This window comes from Pelobates fuscus, chromosome 6, assembly GCF_036172605.1.
Source record: "Pelobates fuscus isolate aPelFus1 chromosome 6, aPelFus1.pri, whole genome shotgun sequence".
NCBI classification, from domain to species: Eukaryota; Metazoa; Chordata; class Amphibia; order Anura; family Pelobatidae; genus Pelobates; species Pelobates fuscus.
The window spans coordinates 51,742,151-51,767,718 of NC_086322.1; the positions used below are offsets into that span (position 1 = coordinate 51,742,151).

General features: G+C 41.6%; 1 protein-coding gene across 3 annotated transcripts in view; it reads left to right on the plus strand.

The window, feature by feature from the left end:
- The window catches only part of FAM193A (family with sequence similarity 193 member A), a 107,492-nt gene that overhangs the window by 24,850 nt on the left and 57,074 nt on the right, over positions 1-25,568 (plus strand). For all 3 annotated transcript variants that reach the window (XM_063457685.1, XM_063457687.1, XM_063457686.1), the window contains exons 2-3: positions 8,669-8,734; positions 19,148-19,393. In XM_063457685.1, coding sequence (XP_063313755.1) covers positions 8,669-8,734; positions 19,148-19,393 — 312 coding nt within the window. The remainder of the gene's footprint in view (positions 1-8,668; positions 8,735-19,147; positions 19,394-25,568) is intronic.

Sequence of the window (25,568 nt, forward strand, 5' to 3'; positions counted from 1 at the left end):
GCAGTAGAGGTGGGCATACGGACAGAGGATTTACGTAGGTCTTTGGCAGAGTGTAGGGGCCTCGACGGGACATACTTCTGAATTAGGAAGGATAGGTAGGTTGGAGCAGCATTATGTAGGGACTTGTAAGCAAGCACCAGAGTTTTAAATTGAGCCCTATATCTAACTGGAAGTCAATGCAGGGAGGGGTAGGCGTGGGAGGTGCGAGCGGACCAGAAAATGAGCCTTGCCACCGCATTAATTGTAGATTGCAGCGGTGCAATCTGGGGACACATAAGACCACTGAGAAGAGTATTGCAGTAGTCAAGGCGAGAGAGAACAAGAGCATGGACCAGCACTGTAGCTGCATCCGGGGTTAAGTAGGGGCGAATGTGCGCTATGTTTTTGAGATGGAAGCGACAGGATTTGGCAATTAAACATGAGGAGTGAAGGAGAGGTTGCAGTCAAAAAACACCCAGGCAGCGAGCCTTCAAGGTAGATGTGATGGTAGCTCCGTTGACTTAGAGGGAGACAGAACCAGGAGTAGTAAAACTTGAGGGAGGAAAGACCAGTAGTTCTGTTTTGGACAGGTTGAGTTTAAAGAAGTGAGCGGCCATCCAGTTGGAAATCAAAGAGGCAGTCAGAGACATGAGTCACGATGGGCGGAGAGAGATCAGGAGAGGACAGGTAGATTTGCGTGTTTTCTGCATAGAAATGATAACGGAAGCCAAAGGAGCTGAGTTTACCAAGGGAGGCAGTATAGATAGAGAACAGTAGGGGACCAAGGACAGAACCTTGGGGGACGCTGACAGAGTGGTTGCGGGAAGAGGCAGAGTCGGAGAAAGAAACACTGAAAGAATGCTGGGAGTGGTAGGAGGAGAACCAGGAGAGAGCAGTATACCGTAGACCAAAATTACAGAGAATGCGAAGAAGTTGTTGATGATCAAAAGTGTCAAAGTGTTCAAGGAGAAGGAGAATTAGGATAGAGTAATGGACGCGAGATTTAGCGGATTAAATCGTTGGATACTTTGGTCACAGCCGTTTCGACAGAATGACCAGTGCGGAATCCAGACTGAAGAGGGTCAAGCAGAGCCTTGGTTTCGAGAAAGTCAGTGAGTCAGTCTGGTGTACACAACTCTTTCGAGGATCTTGGAGGCAAATGTCAGTAGCGAGATGGGGCAGTAGTTGGATGGGGAGTTGGGGTCAAGGCTGGGCGTTTTCAGAATCGGGGTTACAGTTGCATGTTTGAAGGGTGAGGCTCTCAGACCGTTATTGTGGAATCAGCCTGAGCTGCAGGATTGCTTAGGTGCATCACAAAATGTTAAACCATTTAAAAACAATGGGACTTCATCAAGGAACTCTTGAATTTTGGTAATAGCAGACTGTGGTTGGAGGCTGTCATAACGTGTTCAACTGCATGCTGCCTTTTTATTAATAATTAACGAACAGTGTAGGTTTAATAATAGAAATGCAATTTCAAAGGACGCTGAACATTTTTGTAGTATTGGTAATTAAACCTGAATTTTCTCCTGCTTAGTTATATAAAAAAAAATTTTGTCGGGAATATTGTTACAAATGGACTTGTGTAAAGAAAAATCTCAAGTGACAGAGCCATTTTAATTATAATATGTTCAACGTAATTGTTTTTTAGAAAAGGCACATATAGGGCATTTCATGCAGATTAACTTTTTCTATGCCCATGAGTCTATATATGCCTGTTTACAGAAAAGGGGAAAAGTGAGGTCTTCGCATTAGGTCCACTCATTGAAACAGAAATGCCACTTCCCTGTAAGTGACAATTCATGATCAATCACCCTAGTAAATTTATTTAATTGTTTACGTTTAAAGGGACACTTCGAGCATCAATACAACTTGAACGTCCAGCGTAGTTTCATGGAGTTAAACTCCAGGAAGCGCGTCTTGTGGCTTCTAGTGATTCTTATAAAGGTTATTGCATATGGAGATCTGTTCCTGCAAAAACTGCTGCGCCTCTAAGCATTCCCCCTTAATAAGAGATGACATACGAGGAAGCTATATTGTCTGCCCACCACGCTTGTGCACAAGATGCAAATATCAACCTCCCCGCACAGTACTGTGAATGAAACTGTCCGTAAACTGACTGCCTAAGTGGTTTAATTCAACTTTTGTCCTGAAATTAATTCTACTAAAGATCACTAAATAACACTAAAAACACCATAACCACTACATAAGCTCTCCTTGCTGCTAAGAAGAGAGAGGCAGACCAAACATATTTTATATGGCGCCAAATTCCATAGCGATGTGCAATATGTGGCCTAACAGGCATGTATTTGCAACCAGAGGTGCTGGATGCACTGGGACAGAGGGTGTTGAGGGCATTGCTGATAAAAAGCCAAACTTACTACTTTCATTGGGGGGGGAAGGGGGGGGGGGGTGTGGGGAGCTGTGCCAGGCCCTCCTGGCATCATATCCACTACAGCACAATCTGTGCACAGGTTGTGTACCAAAATGTTTACTGGCATATCACCTATTCAAAGATGGAATGTAGAAAGCCATTGGTTGTGCTTTAGATTCAATAAACAAAACATAAATATTTGATTTTTTTCTTATTCTCATTCTTTGATTTTTGCATTTTTCCGTGCATTATGTATACAATGCATTACAGAAAGTCTCCCTTTGCCCGGTGTTTCCTCTTTGCTCTTATACAACACAAGTCTGTATGTTCACTGTTTGGGTGGATATGCGTGCAAAAGCCCATGCTGATGTTTAAAAGATCTACCAAGCAGACTCTATTATTGGATTAGCTACTGATTTGGATGGACACAAATTATTTGGCTAAATCATTGCTAATGGTAGTAAACCTATTGTGATCAATCACAAGCCTTATGTTTTATTTCATGCACAAGCCTTATTATTATTATTATTATTATTTTATTATTTATATAGCGCCAACAAATTCCGTAGCGCTGTACAATGGGTGGACTAACAGACACATAATTGAGATCAGACCACTGGACGTACAGGAACAGAGGGGGTTGAGGGCCCTGCTCAATGAGCTTACATGCTAGAGGGAGTGGGGTATAGTGACACAAACGGGTGCCTTATGTTTTATTTCATGCTGTTTGAACTTAACTAGATTGTAATGTAATTTGCTTAATCTTTAAAGGAACACTCTAGTCACCAGAAATACTACAGCTTAGTATGGTGGTTCTGGTGTCTAAAGCCTGTCCCAGGAGGCCTTTTCATGTAAACACTGTGTTTTCAGAGAAATGGCAGTGTTTTTATTGCTGCCTAGGTACACCTCCAGTGGCAGTCACTCAGATGGCTGCTAGGTGCTTACTGGGTCAGTGCGACACTGATATTCAGTGTCTCCAGGCTCTGCATGGAGACTATGAAGTTTGCCTATAGAGATGTAATGATTCAAGGGGCATGGGGAAGCGAAGGACCTAAATAGTGTTTAACAAACTTCGGCCCTTCTGATGCTGCTGGACTACAGCTCCCATGATTCTCTGCCTATTTCGTTCATGGAATCATGGGAGTTGTAGTGCAGCAACATCTGGAGGGCCGTAGTTTGGGGAAGCCTGCTATAGGGTCCGGAATACACTTTTGTATTTCTGACCCTATACTGTTCCTTTGATACGCATTTTAAAAAGAAAACAAAGCATTTCACGAAAAAAAAGGTGAACACAAGTTATAGACTATATTTAATGTTGTGATGATGGTAACGATATGACTATTATTAATGTGACAATTTCCACAAGTGCAGTCAGTCTGGTTTTTGGCAAAAGATTTTTGAGCTATTTGACCACAAAAACCCCAAACTGTAACTGGGGGGGCTGTCTTGTGTTTTGTGCCCCCCTCCCCAGTGATTTTTAGAAGGACGCTCCAGGCACCGTAATTTCGTCGGAATACAGTTGTAATGTTTTGAGGAGGGCCTGCCAGCTTACCTTCCGAGCCAAAACTGGTTACAGATGTTTTTAACCCCAAAGTCTTCAATCTGCCCTTTTCACTCCCGTTTTGTGAATAGGCGGCTGCTGATACTCTTATCCTGATTTGAAGCTTGGACTGTAACGAAAGTAAAAGGGCAGAGCTAATGGGTAACTTTGGAGTTTAATCTTTCATTAACGGTTTCAAACTCTTCAGTTAATCAGACGACCGGGACATCCTCACGCCAGAACGTCCTGTTGATGTTATAGTGCCTAAAGTGGTTCTTTTAATTGTGGTATAATGTAGCACACATGACAAGTAGAATAAAATAAGGTAATAGCTGGCGTGCTACAGCTGCGAACTGTTCCACAGCTTTGACCAGTTTGGTGAATTGGGCTGTACACTGTATTAGCCGGAGCATTGTACTGTGGAAGTAAAGCTACAGCTTGAACTCTCGCCCAGAGCTTCAGAAGTAAAGCAGGGAATTTGTGTGTGCACACACCATACAACGTTTTGTATGGGTAGAGGTGGAAGTATAACTTAATTCTCTAATGTATCCGAAGAAAAGCCGGTCTTCGATGCAGCAATTATTTCAAATCTCTATGGTTAGAAGCTGCTGAACTCGGGGATTAGGAGAAAGGCCTCTCAGCACCAGAACCATGCAATGTGTATACGTTGTTAAAGTGTATCCCTTTCAACAAGCAAAATACAAAACATCTTTTGCTTACTGGTGCTCAATAATTCTGCTTATATCAACAGCTCCAGTAGAGACAGTAAGCCAAAAATTGTATATGGAGCCTGGAGCATACCTCCGGCTTCACACACATGCAGGAATTCTCTGTATTAATTAACAATCGGTTTTATTTGACTCCATTTATATAAGAAGCACACATGAAATGGTTAATCTTCACCTTTATTTCGAGTGTTCTTGGTGTTTATTTGAGAAGAAAAAAGTGTGTAAATAGGTATCAATATATAAATGTATATATATTGCAAATATCTCTATCACTAGGAAATAAATTGATGAGGAACATTCCAATGTTCTAAGTAAATACATTTATTTATAATGCTGGAATGTTGGTTTTCTCTCCTGGTTCTCATTTTACTTCCAGTAAATAAAAGGGTGATTTACCTGTAATTCAGCTGCAAAAGGTTTCCTTCCTGCAACTCTGCTCTGCTCACCAGATCATCGGTACTGATTTCCTCTACAGATTATTCTCATATAGAATCATTTGGATGCAGGATGCATGCATGCCTGTTGCTGCACTGTTCCTGCGATGCTTTAGAGGCATTGAATGCAATTCTTGGACTGAACTGAATTGTGATATAAATTGCTACGAATGGCTAAAACTTTAAATGCAAACTGTCATATTTGCTGCAGCTCATTGTTTTTGCTGTGGTGCTAGGCTATTGGTTGAAAAGCCATTAATCTACAGTTTTTCAAAGCTCACTTTGTACAATCTCTATTTTTAGAATATTGTTTCAAAACATGAGTTTTTTTTTTGTATATAAGTATTGATTGTATCTACTACAAACAGTACATGAGCACACTAATCTTCCCACCATAACCCATATAACCCCACTTTCTAAATGTACTATCAATTTTGCTCCTGAATGTTAATGTTACAATTTAGTAACGTGTTATTTTGTATAAAATGTTCAGTCAATGTATCTTTGTGTAAGTAGTACTAGGGAGTACGTGCACTGCCTCCATTACAAGCTCTTCTGGTGTTCCTGTGCATGCAAGTACCTTGGTAATGGAAACGGCATTCGGCAGGTTTCTCCAGCAAGTTTGACAACACCTGAGCAAAACCTGCATATTAACCCCTTGAGGACGCAGGACGGTTCAGGACCGTCATCGGCATTTTTGCGTTGCCGACCGACGACGGTCCTGAACCGTCCTAAATTTAAAATGTACTTACCCGATCGCCGTCGTTCCCCCGGCGGCGATCGGCGGTGCTCCCGGTGTGGGGAGACTGCCTGCAGCCCAGACAGTCTCCCCATGGCGGTTTAGGACCCCTGGGGCCATGTGATCGCCCAACAGGGCGACCACATGGTCACAATAGGTGTCCTAGTCTCTGCCTGCAGGGGGACTGTCTGTGCTGACAGGCAGTCTCCCTGCCAGTGTAAAATCATAAAAAAAATTAAAGTGAAAGGTAATAAAAAAAAAATATTATTATATATGTGTATATATATATGATATATAGACATATATTATACCTATATAATATATGTCTATATATCATATATATAATGTCATGCTAAGTGTATTTTTATATTAATATGTACATATATTAATATAAAAATACACTTATAATTAATTTGCACACGTATATATATAATATATATAATAACTATATATATTGTATATATATATTATTATAAAATACGAATAATAAATAATTTAAATTAAATTAAAAAAATTAAAAATAATAATAAAAAATTGAAAAAAAATTATATATCTATACGAAATTTTATTCTAACTGTATTTTGATATTAATATATATATATTTATATCAAAATACACTTAGAATGAAATTGTATATATATCTATGTATATTTAAATAAATAAAAAGAATGCGAACTATTCATATGTCGATATACAAAATTACATAAATAATTATATAAATATACACGTAGACTTCAAATATATAAATATGCATATATATTTAAATTCTACGTGCGTATTTAGGTAATATTTTTACATAATTAAGTTATTTTATTGATTGCAATTTAAGGGACCTGCCTGCCAACCCAGGCCGAAAGACCAGAGAATTTAATTTGCTATCACTGTATTTTACCCTGTAACGTTCTACGACACCCTAAAACATGTACATGGGGGGTACTGTTTTACTCGGGAGACTTCGCTGAACACAAATATTAGTGATTCAAAACAGTAAAACATATCACAGCGATGATATTGTCAGTGAAAGTGACTTTTTTTGCATTTTTCACACACAAACAGCACTTTTACTGATGATATAATTGTTGTGATACATTTTCCAGTTTTGAAACACTAATATTTGTGTTCAGCAAAGTCTCCTGAGTAGAACAGGACCCCCCATGTACAGGTTTTATAGCCTTTTTGAAAGTTACAGGGTCAAATATATAGGTCAAATATTTTTACATTGAAAATGGCCAGGTTGGTTACGTTGCCTTTGAGAGCGTATGGTAGCCCAGGAATGAGAATTACCCCCATGATGGCATACCATTTGCAAAAGAAGACAACCCAAGGTATTGCAAATGGGGTAAGTCCAGTCGTTTTTAGTAACCACTTAGTCACAAACACTGGCCAAAATTAGCGTTCAATTTAGTTTTTTACACACAAACAAATATGAACGCTAACTTTGGCCAGTGTTTGCGACTAAGTGGCTACTAAAAAAGTCTGGACATACCCCATATTGAATACCCTGGGTTGTCTACTTTTAAAAAAATATGTACATGTGGGGTGTTATTTAGCAATTTATGACAGATAACAGTGTTACAATGTCACTATTGATACATTTTAAAAATGTATGTTTTGAAACCGCAATATCCTACTTGTACTTATAGCCCTATAACATGCAAAAAAAAAGCAAAAAGCATGTAAACACTGGGTATTTTTGAACTCAGGACAACATTTTGAATCTATTTAGCAGTTTTTTTCATTCGCTTTTGTAGATGAGTAAAAGATTTTTCACATAAAATTCAAAAAACGTGTATTTTTTTCAATTTTTCATCATATTTTTTCATTTTTTTTAAATTAAATTAGATGAGATTATATAAATAATGGTATGTAAAGAAAGCCCCTTTTGTCCTGAAAAAAACAATATATAATTTGTATGGGAACAGTAAATGAGAGAGCGGAAAATTACAGCTAAACACAAACACCACAAAAGTGTCAAAAAGATGCCTGGTCGCAAATGTACAACATCGCAAAAAAAGTCCAGTCCTTAAGGGGTTAAATGAGCACTGTGGGCTATCATTGTAGAGTCTGGGTGCTGGGACAAGGTGTATAGCTAGGCCATATCTTGGACGCTTGGCTGGCAAAGGCCAAGCGTCTTTGCTAAATGGTCAGTAAACTATTTAGGAGTGGGACTACGCACCCACGGCTTGCAAGCACCATAACCACTTCAATTAGTTAAGGTGGTTATAGTAGCAGCGTTATTAGTTTAAGCAAAGTATTGTGTATTATCTTACATTTTAGTATACAGGCAAGTTTATTGGGTGCTTATGATATGGTAAACATGAAGGAATGTGAGGGAAAAAATAACCTTATACGGTAGCTCATGAAAACTTTCTATAACATACTTTCAGAATTGCATAACAGAGAACCAATGGCTGTGATAATTATAGCTTTTTATTTTTTAAAATTTTTTTTAGCTGACCTTTCCACCTCCTTGCTTCACCTGATATTTGTCTAACTCTAGTAATTGTGCTGAGCGAGACTGCCATGGCAACTCTGCATGTTTACCCTGCTGAGCTGTGTGCTGGTGAACTCATTTCCCTGTCATGTCACATAACCAAACACAGATCTGATGAAATCCGTTTAGGAGGCGTGTGCAGTGCCATACGTTCTCATGCATGCCTTGTGCACATGTGAAGTGCAGGGAATGTCACCCGGAACCACATTATATTCTTTGTCATTCTCCATTGCAATATGAGCCCTTTTTGTACAGCATTGAAGTGGGATGGGAAAAAAATTTACACTTGTGATTTTCAGTGTTTTACTTAATGGTGTGATTTTCACTTGTCTTCATATTATGTTTCACCTTTTTTTTTTTTCCCCTCCTCTCTTCTGTAGATCGCTTTAAACGGTACACCTTTCTCAGATGGGCCACTTGGTTCAGAGTTTACTGGCATTCCCCAGGTAAGAAGCCAAACTGAAGAATGTTTTCTTTTGCTCAAAGTTAATGCCACTTTGTCTTTGGTTTCTACACATTTCTGCCAGATCAAGGAGCTATTACACAGCCACTGATACTTTTTAAAATGCTTTGTGGGATGTTAATGATTTAAATGCCAGAGGCATACCGATCACAGGGGAGAGGGAAGTCTTGGAGGAAACACTGATCACAAGAACCCAACCTAATTACTGCAGGATGGCAACCCCCCCTACCCCCCCTCTTCACTGCCCCCCTCTCCTCCCCAGTACTGCAGAGTACTAGCTGTGCTGTCTATATGTACTGCATTGAGTTTGTTGCAATCAGTTCCTTGCTACCTTCATCTCATTTATAGCAGTTGCTGTGATTTTGCAAAAAATTCAGCCCTCATAACTTTTTTTTTTTTTTTGTGGTGGAGTCTTTAGTAGAGGTACATGCATGTGCAACATTAAATGGCTCCATAGATTTATGAAGAATTGCACAAGCTAAAAGAAACCAATCAATAAATACGGAGTTGTTGCTGTACAGCTTGGGCTCTTTGGAGACAATGGAAGAATTCTCTTTAATTGCATTTTAATAATTTTTTTCCAGAGTACGCTGAAACAAAATCTGCTTCAACTGGTAGTATTCCCTGTAAGAAAATAATTTCCAATGGTTAATAGCATTTGTAAAATATAACTAAATTCTAGAATAAAATCAATGGCCGAAGGGCCAAACTACACTCCAAAACACAAATATCTAATCAGTAAGTATCTGCACACATCTGATTTGTCATTGGACGTACATAAAGTGATAAAATAAATTTTGCTTGAAAATAGTAAGCCTAAATAGTGCTTAATGGTAAGTGAATTGAGGGATTAGTGTCACATGCAGGGCACAGTCACAAAGCATAGCCTTTGAATTGTATGATCACAATTTGCAATGTGTTCTGTGCCAAGTCCATTTAAAAAACCTGTGATTCATGTTGCGTTTATGTAGCATGCTAATTTTGTAAGCCTTATTTTCAATGGTTAGAAAGAGTTTGCCAAAATGGCAACACAATTATTTGATTATGAATAGGCAATGCATCTGCCTTGTGCTAAATCCTTCTTGATTTTCCCATATTAACAAGCTTAAAATCTTTGTATTGCAGAAGGCACCCTGTCTAAGCAGCAGCCTACCTTTGACCTTGAACAGATTCTTGAACAAAGTTTCTGCATATTGTAGTTAGTCCTCTGAAAGAGGAACTGTCATACTTTAATTTAAGTGTTTTTAGGGTATTCATTTGTTCAGACTAGTGGGTTTATTTACTAAAATCTGAGAATATTCCCAGACAAGTCTTCTGAGAGGTGAGCCTGTTAGAGCGTTCTGATTGGTTGGTTTCCAAAGCAACCAATCAGAACTCTGTGCGGGATTTTGTCAGCAAATAGTGCAGAGAGATGTCTTTCTTCATCTGCTGGTCAAACTTTACAAATGGTATCACATTCTTTGTTTCCCACTCTTTATGCAGATCTAATTTTTTTTATTATTAAAAATCTGCCTCCCCATAATTGTTCTCCACATGTTCTTATCTAGGAAACACCATTATGTATGCAACACTAAAATTTTCTTCTGCACTATACAGTTATACCAGGGCTTCCCAAACTTTTATGGGCCGAGACCCACTTTTCAAAACAGTAATTTTTCGAGACCCACTTGCTTTTAATGCACATTTTAAAAAGTGAACACCATGGCAATCAGCTTCAGAGGCATACAATTGGCACACCATGACAAACTGCTTTAGAGGCATACAATTGGCAAACTATAGCAATCCGCTTTAGATGCATACAATTGGCACACCAATGCAATCCGCTTTAGATGCATACAATTGGAACATCATGGCAATCAGTTTTAGAGGCATACAATTGGAACATCATGGCAGCTTTAAACACATAAACTTGGCACACCATGGCAATCAGCTTTAGATGCATAAACTTGGCATATCATGGCAATCACTTTTAGATGCAAAAACTTGGCACATCATGGCAATCAGCTTCAGAAGCATACAATTGGCCAACAGTCAGATGCATAAAATTGGCACACCATGGCAATCAGCTTTAGATGCATAAACTCTTTCATCCAGGCACCTCACGATGATTATCCTAGTGGTGGAACTAATGTAGAGAGGACCCTGGTGCAAGTATGTTTTCTGGGCCCCCATCTAGTGAAAGTGTGGCCAAAAGGTAGATCTCCATCTGTCGGAGAACTTCACAATAATATGCCAGATGGAGATCTACCATTTGCACATCATTGAAGGGTTATATTTGTGAGCAGTGTTTGAATGTAAGCATGTTTTTGTATTAAGTATATGTGTGCATGTATGGGTGTATGTGTATGTACTGTTGCTATTGGAATGTAGTGGTGTACTTGTTTGTAATGTTTGCGTCTGAATGCATGTGTTTGTATATGTAGTGTAGGACTTTAAATGCAGGTGTGCTTTTTGTGTGTAGTCTTGGTGTTTGAATGAAGGGGTGTTTGTAGATAATTTTAGTGTTTTAATGCAGGGGTGTGTTTGTATGTAATGTTTGCGTTTGATTGCAGTGTGTGTGTGTGTGTGTGTGTGTGTGTGTGTGTGTGTGTGTGTGGTGGATGCAGTGTGTAAATTGTGTTTAGAAAATATACATATACACAATGTGAGTTTCAATGTAAGTTTGTTTTTTTGTATGGAGTATGTGTGCAGTGTATACACACACACAGACACACAAATACACACATTGACACAGCGATACACACAATGACACTTAGTTTCACACACACAGATACACAGCTACTCATGTACACAGATACACACAGACACACACTGACACAAAAGGACACGCAGAGACAGGAGGTGAGGGTGACAGTGTGGGAGGGAGTGTGTGTACTGGTAACAGTGTGGGGGCAGTGTGAGAAAGGGTTACAGTGTGGGGGCAGGGGGAGAAAGGGTTACAGTGGGTGGGCAGGGGGAGAAAGGGTTACAGTGGGCAGGCAGGGGGAGAAAGGGTTACAGTGGGCAGGCAGGGGGAGAAAGGGTTACAGTGGGCAGGCAGGGGGAGAAAGGGTTACAGTGGGCAGGCAGGGGGAGAAAGGGTTACAGTGGGCAGGCAGGGGGAGAAAGGGTTACAGTGGGCAGGCAGGGGGAGAAAGGGTTACAGTGGGCAGGCAGGGGGAGAAAGGGTTACAGTGGGCAGGCAGGGGGAGAAAGGGTTACAGTGGGCAGGCAGGGGGAGAAAGGGTTACAGTAGGCAGGCAGGGGGAGAAAGGGTTACAGTAGGCAGGCAGGGGGAGAAAGGGTTACAGTAGGCAGGCAGGGGGAGAAAGGGTTACAGTAGGCAGGCAGGGGGAGAAAGGGTTACAGTAGGCAGGCAGGGGGAGAAAGGGTTACAGTAGGCAGGCAGGGGGAGAAAGGGTTACAGTGTGCGGGGGGAAAGGGGAGAAAAGGTTACAGTGTGGGGAGAGGGGCAGGGAGAGAAGGGGTTACAGAGGGGGGTAGGCAGAGAAGGGGTTACAGTGGGGGGGAGGGTGGCAGGGAGAGAAGGGGTTACAGTAAGGGGGTTAGGCAGGGAAGAGGTTGCAGAGAAGGGGAGGCAGAGAAGGGGTTACAGTGGGGGGAGGGGGCAGGGAGAGAAGGGGTTACAGTGGGGAGGGTAGGCAGAGAAGGGGTTACAGTGGGGAGGGTAGGCAGAGAAGGGGTTACAGTGAGGGATAGGCAGAGAAGGGGTTACAGTGAGGGATAGGCAGAGAAGGGGTTACAGTGGGGGGATGGCAGAGAAGGGGTTACAGTGGGGGGAGGAGGGCAGGCAGAGAAGGGGTTACAGTAGGGGGGAGGGGGGCAGGCAGAGAAGGGGTTACATTGGGGTGGGGGGGGGGGGGGGGCAGAGAAGGGGTTACATTGGGGGTGGGGGGCCAGGCAGAGAAGGGGTTACATTGGGGGTGGGGGGCCAGGCAGAGAAGGGGTTACATTGGGGGTGGGGGGCCAGGCAGAGAAGGGGTTACATTGGGGTGGGGGGGGGTGGGGCAGGCAGAGAAGGGGTTACATTGGGTGTGGGGGGGCAGGCAGAGAAGGGGTTACATTGGGGTGGGGGGACAGGCAGAGAAGGGGTTACATTGGGGTGGGGGGACAGGCAGAGAAGGGGTTACATTGGCTTGGGGGGGCAGGCAGAGAAGGGGTTACATTGGGGGTGGGGGGCCAGGCAGAGAAGGGGTTACATTGGGGTGGGAGGGCAGGCAGAGAAGGGGTTACATTGGGGTGGGGGGACAGGCAGAGAAGGGGTTACATTGGGGGTGGGGGGGCCAGGCAGAGAAGGGGTTACATTGGAGTGGGGGGACAGGCAGAGAAGGGGTTACATTGGGGGTGGGGGGGACAGGCAGAGAAGGGGTTACATTGGGGGTGGGGGGGACAGGCAGAGAAGGGGTTACATTGGGGTGGGAGGGCAGGCAGAGAAGGGGTTACATTGGGGATGGGGGGGCAGGCAGAGAAGGGGTTACATTGGAGTGGGGGGACAGGCAGAGAAGGGGTTACATTGGGGGTGGAGGGGACAGGCAGAGAAGGGGTTACATTGGGGGTGGGGGGGACAGGCAGAGAAGGGGTTACATTGGGGGTGGGGGGGACAGGCAGAGAAGGGGTTACATTGGGGGTGGGGGGGACAGGCAGAGAAGGGGTTACATTGGGGGTGGGGGGACAGGCAGAGAAGGGGTTACATTGGGGGTGGGGGGACAGGCAGAGAAGAGTTACATTGGGGGTGGGGGGGCAGGCAGAGAAGGGGTTACATTGGGGGTGGGGGGGCAGGCAGAGAAGGGGTTACATTGGAGGTGGGGGGCAGGCAGAGAAGGGGTTACATTGGGGTGGGGGGGCATTGTTTGGGCTCTGTGCCCTACCTTCTTTAAACATCCCTGGTGGTCCAGTGTCTCCCTGGTGGTCCAGTGTCTCCCTGGTGGTCCGGTGGGGTAACTCTTCGGTCTGAGCTCCGCCGGGTGCAGAGCTGCAGACAGTGTAATAAAAGTCTCGCGAGCTCCCAGAGTGTTGCCATGGTAACGCTCTGGGAGCTCGCGAGACATCTATCACACTGTCTGCAGCTCTGCACCCGGCGGAGCTGCAGACCGGAGCTGCTGGGCAGACTGACTGGAGGGAGCCCGGCGGCATACAGGGCAGGCCGCCGGGCTCCCTCCTGGTGTCAGTCTGCTTGCCTGACTCCCCGGCGGCACTGGATGTGTGGGTCAGCGCGACCCACTGGGGATCGCCCTGCGACCCACCAGTGGGTCGCGACCCACACTTTGGGAACCGCTGAGTTATACAATATGTAACTGACAAACACAAATATGTTGACAGAAGAGGTGAAGGCCCTACTCAAATGAGTTACTATCTAGGGAAGGAGAACTTTGTTTAAATTAAACGCTACTTTTATGACCTGTACTCAAGCCCATTCAAGTGATAGTTACTTTTTTGTATTATATTAAAGGGACACTATATAGTCACCTGCTTAATGTAGTTGTTCAGGTGAGATCTATAGCTCCCTGCAGGCAATCTAATGTAAACACTGTATTTTCAGAGAAAATACAGTGTTTACATTGATAGGAATACCTCCTGTGGCCGTCACTCAGACGGCCACCAGAGGGACTTCCCATCAGGTATGGCCCTAAAAAGGCCATGTACACGTCAGACGTATTAAAATACGTCTGACGTGTGCAGGAGAGAGAAGGCACTGTGTGCGCGCCTTCTCTCCCCGCCTGTCAGCAGAGGAGAGGGGGCGGGCAAAGACCGCGAACTGAGCTGTCAGTCAGCTCAGCTTGCGGCTGCGCACACCGCGTGCATGCGCGGTAGTGCGCTCAGGTCTTCATAGGGCGGCATTCATGCCGCCCTATGAAGTATGTGCAGCGAAGCCGCGCATGCGCACAAGGGAGCAATGACTCTTCTGAATGCTCCCTGCTCACACCCTATTGACGAAATAGGAGGGCGCACCTTCACGAGGCTCCCGGCGCTGAAACAAGGTGACTAAAAAGGGCTGCCTGGAGTGTCCCTTTAACCTTTGATTTGGCAGAATAAATGCCGTAATGATTGTGCTATCTAAGATTTTCTTTCTCCTACCAGCAATCTTCAAATTCCCAGAGTCTGTATCAACCCATAGTAGTCTTTGCATCTTTTTAATATTTTTTTTAATTTTAATAGCAGCATAGAGATGTCAGACCTAAAGGGACACTATATAGTCACCAAAACAACTTTAGCTCAAGAAAGCAGTTTTTGTGTATAGATCATGCCTCTGAATTATTGATCGATTCTCTGCCATTTAGGAGTTAAATCACTTTGTTTGTGTTTATGCAGCCCTAGTGACACCTCCCATGGCTGTGACTGATACAGTCTGCATGAAAAAGTTTAAATTTTGATCATCACCGGTAACTTGCTTTAATCCTGCCCCCCAAACTTAGTGGCTTCAGTAAATATTTGATAAGTGTTGACAATGACATTTTACATGCATCTGGAAGTTAATAAAAAAATTAGTCACATTTAGATAGAATTATGTGCTTTACATGTTGCATACATCGCTACAAAGTCAGTAGGTATATAGGATGTTTATAAACCACTTATGCAAGTAAACAAAAAGTAAGTGCACCCTTGATATTTTTCTCCAACTGACGTATGCATTGGTCCCAAAAAAAGGAACCAATGATATTGTGGTTGTTTTACCACAATAGGTCAGGATTATTGTACCTACTAATCTTTACTTTTCCACTCACCTCCTCCTCTGTTTCCTTTTTTCCTCAGATTTATGTTTCCGGCACAGGACTTGACAATGAGTGTTTGTTTGTTTTGCTAAAAATGTACAGCAGTAGTACATATAATATCTTTGCTCTAATATTCAGGGATGTGGAAATGACAATATTTTATTGTAAAGCGCTGCGCAATAAGCTGGCTCTATAAAAATACCAATAAAAAAAATTTTTTGTTGTCCAAGGGAAAAGTGGTAGCCCAATTTACTTGTCTTGATACATGTCAAATTGGAAAGTTTGGGGAAACTGCGTAGTTGTGTACATTTACATGGTTATTCACTAAGACCTAAGGCCAAAATGGCTAATCTAGAAAAATATGTATCTATAGTTAAAAGTGGCTATTTTTGCTTCAATATTGCCAATCAGATTTAGTTTGCAAAATTTGGAGTATAGTGCCCTCTCCGTAACCAATACTTTCAGCACATTCCATGTTATTTGACCACAGACCCCTCACTGAGTCAGAGTGCATGCTGGGAGTCCAAATGGCTGTGACTTGGTAGAATGCCCTGCAACTGCGAGTGAGCTGTTACTGAAGTGTGCACCAACAGTACAGACCTCACACTACACTTGTCCCAATCCCTTTCTCTCTCCAGCAGGCGTACCTCTTACCGTGGCAGGGCTATACACCGAAAAGAAACTCTGCCCAGCTCGCAGAACTGCATGTCTCGTGCGCTGGGCAATACAATTTCCACATCCCAGGATATTGCTAGTGTTACATTTACTTCTTTACTCCAATTAATATAAAGTCTCTCTGTACATGGTGTCTGCTGCTATCTTTGTAACGCTTGGCCCTTCTTGGGGACATTTTAGAAGCAGGGCAATTCTCACCGATGTTACAAGCCTGCACATCTGCGTCAGCACGTCCTTTACTTTCCCTACAAGTGTGAGTAATGCTTTCTGGGGAGTAGCTGAGTGAAGGGAAGCAGAGAACAGAGTTTTTTTTCTTTCTTTTCTTCTTCTGAAAGGCATAAAGGTAGATAAATTAAAAATTAAAATTTAGACCTTTGCTTGATTTTAACACAATGTATGGATTAAATTTAATCCCAATTTTATATTTAAAGGGACACTATATTCACCAGAACTACATCAGGCTTTTTAATGTAAACCGAATAAAGGCAGTGTTTACATTGCCACTAAAGGTGTTACTAGACAGTCACTCAGATGGCCACTAGAGGACCTTTCTATTGCGGTGACTGAAATTCAGTGTCTCCACACTCTGCATGGAGACTCTGAACGTTCCCCATGGAGATGCATTGATTCAATGCATCTCTTTGAGGAGATGTTGAATAGCGCAGCGTGAAGTTCTGTCACGCATGCCCAATGCTGTCCTATGGAAAAGCATTGGATTGGCTGAAATCTTCAAATTTGATGCTCTCAGCCGTAGAGGTGGAACAAGTCTGGGCTAGTCGCGGCAAGATGGAGTGACGTGGGAAAATGTGAATAAAATCTTTTTAATGTAAATAGAGGGGGCTGGGGACATAGTCATTTTACCACTAAAGAGTCAGGAAATACATGTTTGTGTTCGTTTAAAGCCCAAATTTTCTGGACATAAATGGTACAGGAGAACGGTTTAACAAACTTTTGTTTTGAAAACTAGAATGTAAAACTGCATGCCACCTAGTTTCCCAGCATTCTTGATATGAATTTACTTGCAACTAATAAAGAAAAACAAGTAGTTGCAGAAAATATTCAGATGAATCATTTATCTACAATGACAATTGTGCTACTCCGAGCTTTCCGTTTGCCAGGACATCTCGAGTAACCGCATGCAGGTGGTCTGTCAACGAGGTCTCACTCACATGCAGCTTGTTCCTTTAGTTTGACACGCGCCTGAATGGTGCTCACCAGGACTGTTGGGGGTTGAGTACTGTCGCATGTATGTATGGGAGAGTTTTTTTTGTTTGTCCTTGTAAAAGTTAATATTTTTAAACTGAAAATGTCGACTATGACATGAAATAAACGTTTTTTTTAATTGAAAAGCCCCAGTAGGGCATTCCATCGTTTACATTTTTTTTACCTAAACTGCTGGCTACTAGCTGAAGTGTCAATTATATTATTTTATAATTGACACTCTAGAGTGCTTGCCTGTTGTGGAGAATATATATATCCATATACACGTACCTAGATTGCACTCAGAGGACTACATATCTTCGTATATAAGCTGCTTTATTGTGTACCCGCCAATGTTTCAGTCTAAGGGAACTTTTATCAAGACCATTGGTGGACTGCAATGTTGGCATGTACAAGTTATAACTGCACAATATAGCAGCTTCTATATGGGAAAATTTGAGTCCTCCAGAGTGTATTCTATACAGGTTTGTATACACTGGCTGGAGTTTTGACACCAGGACAGCTAAGACTTTCTTGGATTAACTTGCATTTTGAACTTACTGCTGGTTTTATACTGCATATCTGCCTATATAGACATTTTTGCTTCATTCATCCTAACCAGTTAAAACTTTTAGACTGGTCATTTCCATGTGGAACACCAACGAACATTCCTATAGTCCATACAACTCAAGTTGGTTTCTTCCAGAATGCAATCTGTATTTAGGGATATAGGTAGATAGATATATGTATTTCTTCCTAAAGGACAACTATCACCCCAAAACAAATTTTATATTTAAATCAAGTTTTGAAAGGAAAAAATTGAGCATATTTAACGAAATAAAAAGAGAAAATCCGTACATGGTCCTTCTGCTTTATGTGCCTTGGGTTGGACAGTATTTCAAACCAGTCTCTTTAGTATTCCTTGGTGAAGCACAGAGACTGTCGGTTTCCAAACACTGTCTGGTTTTCTGTGATATTTTGGACATCGTCCTAATAGGGCCTAAATTGACATTGCTAATGCAGAATGAGAAGTTCAGTTTTAGCAAAATCACAAGACTGGAAGGGCAGTGGGTGCAGAAGAAACCCAGGTAGTGGTTAAACAGTCCAAAAACTGACTCTTTACCTGAGGGCGCTCGGTAGCTCTTGGCCATGTTGATTGTGGTGCTTAGAATGCCCCCTTTAATGCACTTTTTGCATGTTACCTCCTGGCTTCATAGTATGCTCATGTGCATTTTGCAGAAATGTCTTCATTTAAACAATTTAACTGTTTTTTTAATTTTAATTTTGATAAAATGTTTAACATGTACCTGCTGTCTGGCCTTGCTGTACCTCTTGTTGCCTTTTTAGTATGCTTATGTCTTCTGCTTGCGCTTTATATAAAAAAAAAAACTAAGTATAATATAAAAATTGACAAATTATAGGAGTTTTCTAATTCTGCAGGTGATGAAACCATAACATCTACAATGTAGCTTTTGTTATAGAGTAGGCTTCCCATCCATTAATGCTTTATCAAGACGTCCAATCATTGTGCAATTGAAACAGTAGGCCTAGTGTTTAACAAGTCCGAAAATATAAATCTAAATGAATAAAACATTAAAGATGAATTAAGATTAAATATATGTTTCTATTGTAAAACTCATTGTCCCCCATGCAGTGTATCTGACATATCAGAATCGATATGGTATGAACCTGCAATTTGTTTCATGCACGTCCAGGTATTTGCTTCTTGTAACTCTGTAAAATATTTTCATTTTTAAAGATATTGTAAAATGACTTTTTCTCAAAAGTACTTAATTTCATATTTGCAACAGGCTCCTTTTACTTTTGGCCTGGGTCAGAGAGCTCCTTACACAACAGGAGAACACTGCCTTCTTTGTAGAAGCGAACGTAAGGACATCACACTTTCAGAGTGTGGCACTAAAAACTCAAGCAAAGTAGCACTTTCCTCATCTCCAAAAGCCAATGCCAAGATGCACCTTCCTCTGTGGGTGTGCTCCGACTGCCGACGGACAGTTGAGAACGAGGAAATACACACCACACAAGACCAATCTGTAGTGGTAAGTCTTAAGGTGTTCAATTCAGTACTTTGGTGTTGGAATAGATAACAATTTGGTCCTCAGAGTCCCTCCCCATTCTTAATTAGAACTGTACATTTCATGTAAAATTTGCCATTTGTACGATTACTTGGAATATGGAAACGAACAAAGATAAATGTAACGTTGCTGCATTGTTCAGGTGTATATTAAATGTAATTGAGTATTTATTAATTGTACTTATTAGTGTTTATTTGCTAAATTGACAATTCAAAGCAAATTCAAAGTGGGTTTTTTAATTTTAAAGCACTACTAAAGGCACCCAGACCACTTCATCTCGATGAAGTGGTTTGGGTGCAGTGATGCTGTAATTTTAACCTTGCAACTGGAAACATTGCATTTTGTAGAAAGTGCAATGTTAACGTTGCAGGATTAACACACCTATAGTGGCTGCTTTCTGGACAGCTGCTAGAGGCGCTTCTGCATGAGAACCCGGTCAAACTCTTAAAGCAGCATTTGATTTGCAGCACATGTGCACTAGTCCCCCAATGCTTCATTTTGGGGAAGCATTGGATTGAATAATGTAATCTGCATCGCAAGGGCAAAAAGGTAAATAAAATACCTATACCATGCACTCTGGGGGAGACTCACACAAACTGCTACAGGACACTATAGTGTTAGGAATTCAAACGCTGTAGTGTTCCTTTAAGGATCATAGCTGAACAAAAAGTCTCTAAGCCAGCTATGCTTTTGGTTTGCTACTGTGGTCTTAAATTTGATATTCACTTTGAAGACTCACTTTAGTAAAGAACTCTGTTAATTTAGTATAATTATTTTAATACAGATAACCTGCGGTTGTTTACAGTTAAAGAGACACTATAGTCACCCAAACAACTTTAGCTTAAAAAAACCAAACAGTTTTGGTGTATAGATCATGCTCCTGCAGTCTCACTGCTCAATTTCAGAATTAAATAGCTTTATTTATGCAGCCGTAGACACAAGTCCATACATGTGACATTTGCAGCCTCCCTTAACACTTCCTGTAAAGGTCAATGTACTGTTTACACTTCTTTTATTGCAAATGCTTTTTTTAAATTCAAATTTCTTATATCCTGCTCTGTTAATAGCTCGCAGGAGCCTCCTTTATGTAATTAAAGTTCAATTTACAGAGCAGTAGATATAACTTTTAAAGCAATATCTCTTTCAACATGAAACCAATTTTTCTTGCAGGCTGTGCCAGTCACGGCCAGGGAAGGTGTGGCTAGGGCTGCAGAAACAAAAGTGATTTAACTCCTAAATGGCATATAATTGAGCATTAAAACATCAGACATGATCTACACACCAGAACTGCTTCATTAAGCTTATGTCCCTTCAATGTTTCATGCTTACAATTTGTTTATTGAGCCAACACTATCCTACCCTCAGTTTGTCCGCCTTGAAATCGCTCCCTCTATCGCAATGGGGAGTGACATTAGCCAAAGAGGATTGGACTGATGGAAGATTTTACATAACATTTAAGGGTGAAACTTTGATAGTATTTATTGTTAAACATTGGTTATGTTCCATGTATAGTAGGTACATTGTTCTGGTGTAATTGGGACAGTTATACAATCACATTTGACTCCTTGATGTGTTTTGCGTTTAACATTGGTCTTTTAGTAGTTGCAAATACCATTAGTATAGAGGTAACATCTAACATTGGTTGTGCAATTAAAGCAGCACTGTCACGCCGAACATACCTCTCTTGTATTGTTTCCTCTTCTCTTCCTCTCTCAGAATCTGTTCTTTTCTTCCTGTCCTAATTTTCTTTAAAGAATCACTATAGGGTCAGGAACTCAAACATGTATTCCTGACCGTATAGTGCAAAAAACACTATTTAGGTGGCTTGCCCCCCTTGCCCCCCTTAGTCCCCTTAAAAGGAATTAAAGCTCACCTTATTTCCAGTGCCCCGAGGGTCTGCCGGTGCTGGCCGTGCCCCCTTGGTGACATCAGAATTGCCGATTTTTAGCCTAGCCAATCCTTTCCCATGGGGAAAGCTTTGGATTGGATCAAATATGCAAGGGGGCGGGGACAAACACCTTTTTGGCTGATCAGCACCTCCTCTTAGAGATGAATTCAATCAATGCAACTCGGAGGAAAATTCAGCGTCCCCATGCAGTGTGTGGAGATGCTGAACGGCACTGCTGCCTACTGTGCAGCCCTGAGCCAGGAAGCCCCTCCAGTGGCCATCTAAGGAGTGGTCACTTGGAGGTGTCCCTAGGGGCAATGTAAACACTGCCTTTTCTCTGAAAAGGCAGTTTTTACACGAAAATGCCTAAAGGGAGCGATTATACTCACCAGAACAACATTAATCTGTAGTTGTTGTGGTGACTATAGTGTCCCTTTAAAACATACGACAAAGTAGGGACTTAAAGGGACACTATAGTCACCCAGACCACTTCAGCTCAATGAAGTGGTCTGGGTGCCAGGTCCCCCAGGTTTTACCCCTTCAGATGTAAACATAGCTGTTTCAGAGAAACTATGATGTTTACATTGCAGGGATAATTCAGCATCTAGTGGCTGTCTTCCTGAAAATCGCATCCAGCGTGCAGAACGTCCATAGGAAAGCTCGTGAGCTGCCATCGACGGGGGAGGAGAGGTCACCAGCGCCGAGGGAGCCCGGCTCTGGATTAAGGTAAGTAACTGAAGGGGTTTTAACCCCTTCAGCCCAGCGGTAGGGGGTCCCAAGGATGATATACAAACTCGTTTTCCTGACACTATTGGGATCCTTTAAGCTCCTCCTTTGGTCAAAGAAGGTCAAGCCTAGGAAAAAAAAATAAGACAAAGTAGTCCCTAGAACTAGATCAGATTGGAAGAAAAGAACAGATTCTGAAAGGGGAAGAGGAAACCATAGGAGAAAGTTTAGTTTGGCGTTACGGAGCTGTTTTAAACATAAGTTGGTTGTTCCCTGTTCGTAGCATTGCAATAGTGCAGGGCATTTAACATTGTACTAGATGTGCAGGAAATGTGATGTTGATGCTTTGTACTTTAGTGACATTCTGGGGTTTGTATAGGTTTGATATTGGTCTATGGTATGCAAGATCTTATGGTTGCCTATGGTATGATTTTCGGTGCACAGTGTATTCATTACAGTTTTGTACTTTTGTAAGAAGAAAATAAATTGACCCATACGAACGGTAAAGTACATAATTTGCCATCAGTCAGTTTTACACTTGTAGGTAAGTAGAGATGAAAGTGCGTCCACAGTTCACATACATGTGAAAATGTGGAACACACTACGGTCAGGATGGTGGTTCCAGATCCACCGAGAAAGGGCTTGTACCCGAAATAAAGTATTTATAAAGCTAGAGAATAATAGAGGCTCAATCCAAAAGGGAGAGACTCAGTTCTGGTTTTGAATACAATGCATAGGAAAATATATATAATAACTAGACCATCAGCACTGAACATATAGGGACATAGAAAAATTGTCCAATTGATATATAATGCAAATACCAGCAGGTGCCTTTATACCAAATGAATAAACTTTATTAATGGCACTAAAAAAGACACTATCAGCTTGGAAAGAACACATACAATGTATCAACGTACCTATGAAGGGATAGACTGCAGCTTTAGGGATTTCTTTCAGTATTAAAGTCCCCAAGACTGAATATAAAAATATATAAAGTAGAATGCTTAAAGGAAAAACAATGGGAGAGAATGTATGTACATGAATCTCCACCCTTTAAGCTCCTAATAAAGCTGCTTAAAAAGTCACCCTATATCTCCTAAATGGAACACCTTCAATGGGTGTTCTATGCTGTCCCTAATATGGCATAGAGAGCTTATAAGATAAGCAGCATAGATAGGAGAAATAGTAGATAGAGGGGAGAGAGTGTGTATACAGAAATCTCCACCCTTTAGACTCTTAGTAAAACAGCTTACAAAAAATCGCCCTATAAACTCCTAACTGGAACACCTTCAAAGGGTGTTCTATGCTGGCCCTGATATGTATAAACAACTTGGAGGATAAAGAGCATAGATGGAGGAAATAGTAGATAGAAATTGTATCCCTGTGGCTCTTAGCAAACACCTTCGAGGGTGTTCTGTGCTGTCCCTAATATGTATAGACAACTTGGAGGATAAAGAGCATAGATGGAAGAAATAGTAGATAGAAGTTATATCCCTGTAGCTCTTAACAAACACCTTCGAGGGTGTTCTGTGCTGTCCCTAGTCGGAATAAGGCAGGAGAGAGAGCGAAATGGGAGCTGTCTATGGCCATCTCCCTTCAAAGGTAGTAGTTCAGGGCTGGAAAATTACGAAAACATCAAATCAAACACCTAGTGCTACCATAGTGAAAAATAATAAAAAAGAGCTAAAACCCGACGCGCGTTTCGGTGCTTCGAATGCACCTTCGTCAGGGGCTGAAAATACCTCCATCCATAAGCTGGTTTATAAATCCTTAATGTCCAATCAGCACAATCCCCAAATCGCCCGGTAAACGTCCGCCGGTGTGTCTAGGGGACGCAAGATAGGCGGAGACAACGTCAGTGTGTCAGGAGCCTCTATGGAGGTGGGCGGGGAATCTGGATGTGCGTCCGGACCCACGTGGAGTAAATGGGTGGAGTCTAACGGACGTGGGAGGGCAGAGGAAGCTTCTCCCTTATTCCTTGCGTTCTAGTGGACGGTGGGCGTAAAGGGGGCGGGCAGAAATGCCGAGAAACACGGCGATTGCCGCCTAGTTAATTCTGGCAAACAAAATGCCAGAAAATTATTAAAATCTTAATCGAGTCCAAATAGTCCAGGTAGGTATTAGCATATAGACACAGAGCAAAGTATATAGGATTAAGTGAACTGAGTACATAGGCATACATTATATCGGTGGATCTAAGACTAGAATTGAACTTCTACATATAGAGATCCACTCATCTACCTATAAGTGTGCCAAGTCAGAAATAAAGAGTAATGAGATATTCATCAATTTAATCCTTGAGGATATGAAAGTTTTACATACTTAGATATACATATCCAGAGGTATTGTTAATTCTCACTTGTTTTAAAGTAACCCTGCTAGAAAGGACATATATATGCATTTCATTTTTATCATTATCTCAGTCCAAATATTACTCTGTGTAGGTGCTATAACAATTTATGATCATCCATATTACGATCGAGGAACAGGGAAGATTTTTAGATTATGTACATAATCAAGGAATATTGATAGTAATTACTTAGGTTTGAGGAGTTCTTGGCTACAGAAAGAATAATAACTTTAAGAATCTTATTGGATTTGTAGGAGGTATTGTCAAATATAAGTGTGAATAGATAAACGTGATAACAATAGAAAATAAATTAATATAGTGTAAACATCAGAAATTGTTATATATTATGTAGATCCCATGGATTGTGTAGATGGTATTTTAATTAGAGATCACTAATAAAGGGGGAATAGGAAAAACCTTCATTCAATCCACTTGGGGATAGAGTGTTCAGGCGGTAAATCCAAAAACACTCTCGCCTCCTGAGGATTTTATCCAGGTTCCCTTTCCTTTGGTCAAGTTTAACCAGTTCTATACCCAGGAATTGTAATACCGTATGATCACCTTGATGGCAATTCTTGACATGTCTAGATACTGTAGTTTCAACATGCCTACTGGTTTTTATGGAATTGATATGTTCCAAAATTCGTCTTTTGAAGGGCCTGAACGTCTTGCCCACATAGAGTTTATCACATTTGCATTTTATCAGATAGACGAGGCCCTTCGAATTGCAATTGAAAAATGAATTCGGATGAAAGGTGTCGGACTGGGCACTGTTGTGGAAATTCTTAGAGTCCTTACAAATAAAATTACAGGCCTTACATCGTCCACATTTGTAGGTCCCCAGAAGTTTATTAGATGGCCAGTGGGTAGCAGTCTTCTTGGACTGTTTAAAATGGCTATGTACAAGGGTGTCCTTTATGTTCCTACCCCTTCGTGCTACAAGAGCCACATTGGAGGGGAGAACTTCTTTGAGGTCTTTGTCTTGTTTGAGTAGGGGCCAATATCTGTTAAGGATGGATTTAACTTGCTCCCATCCTGCATCATATGTACCAATGGCTCTCAGATGTTTGGAGTCAGAGGTATCTTTACTTGGAGGTGACAGTTCATCTTTAATAAGATCCTCTCGATCTGTCAAAAGGGCTCTGTGGTAATCCCGTTTTAAACATTTATGTGGG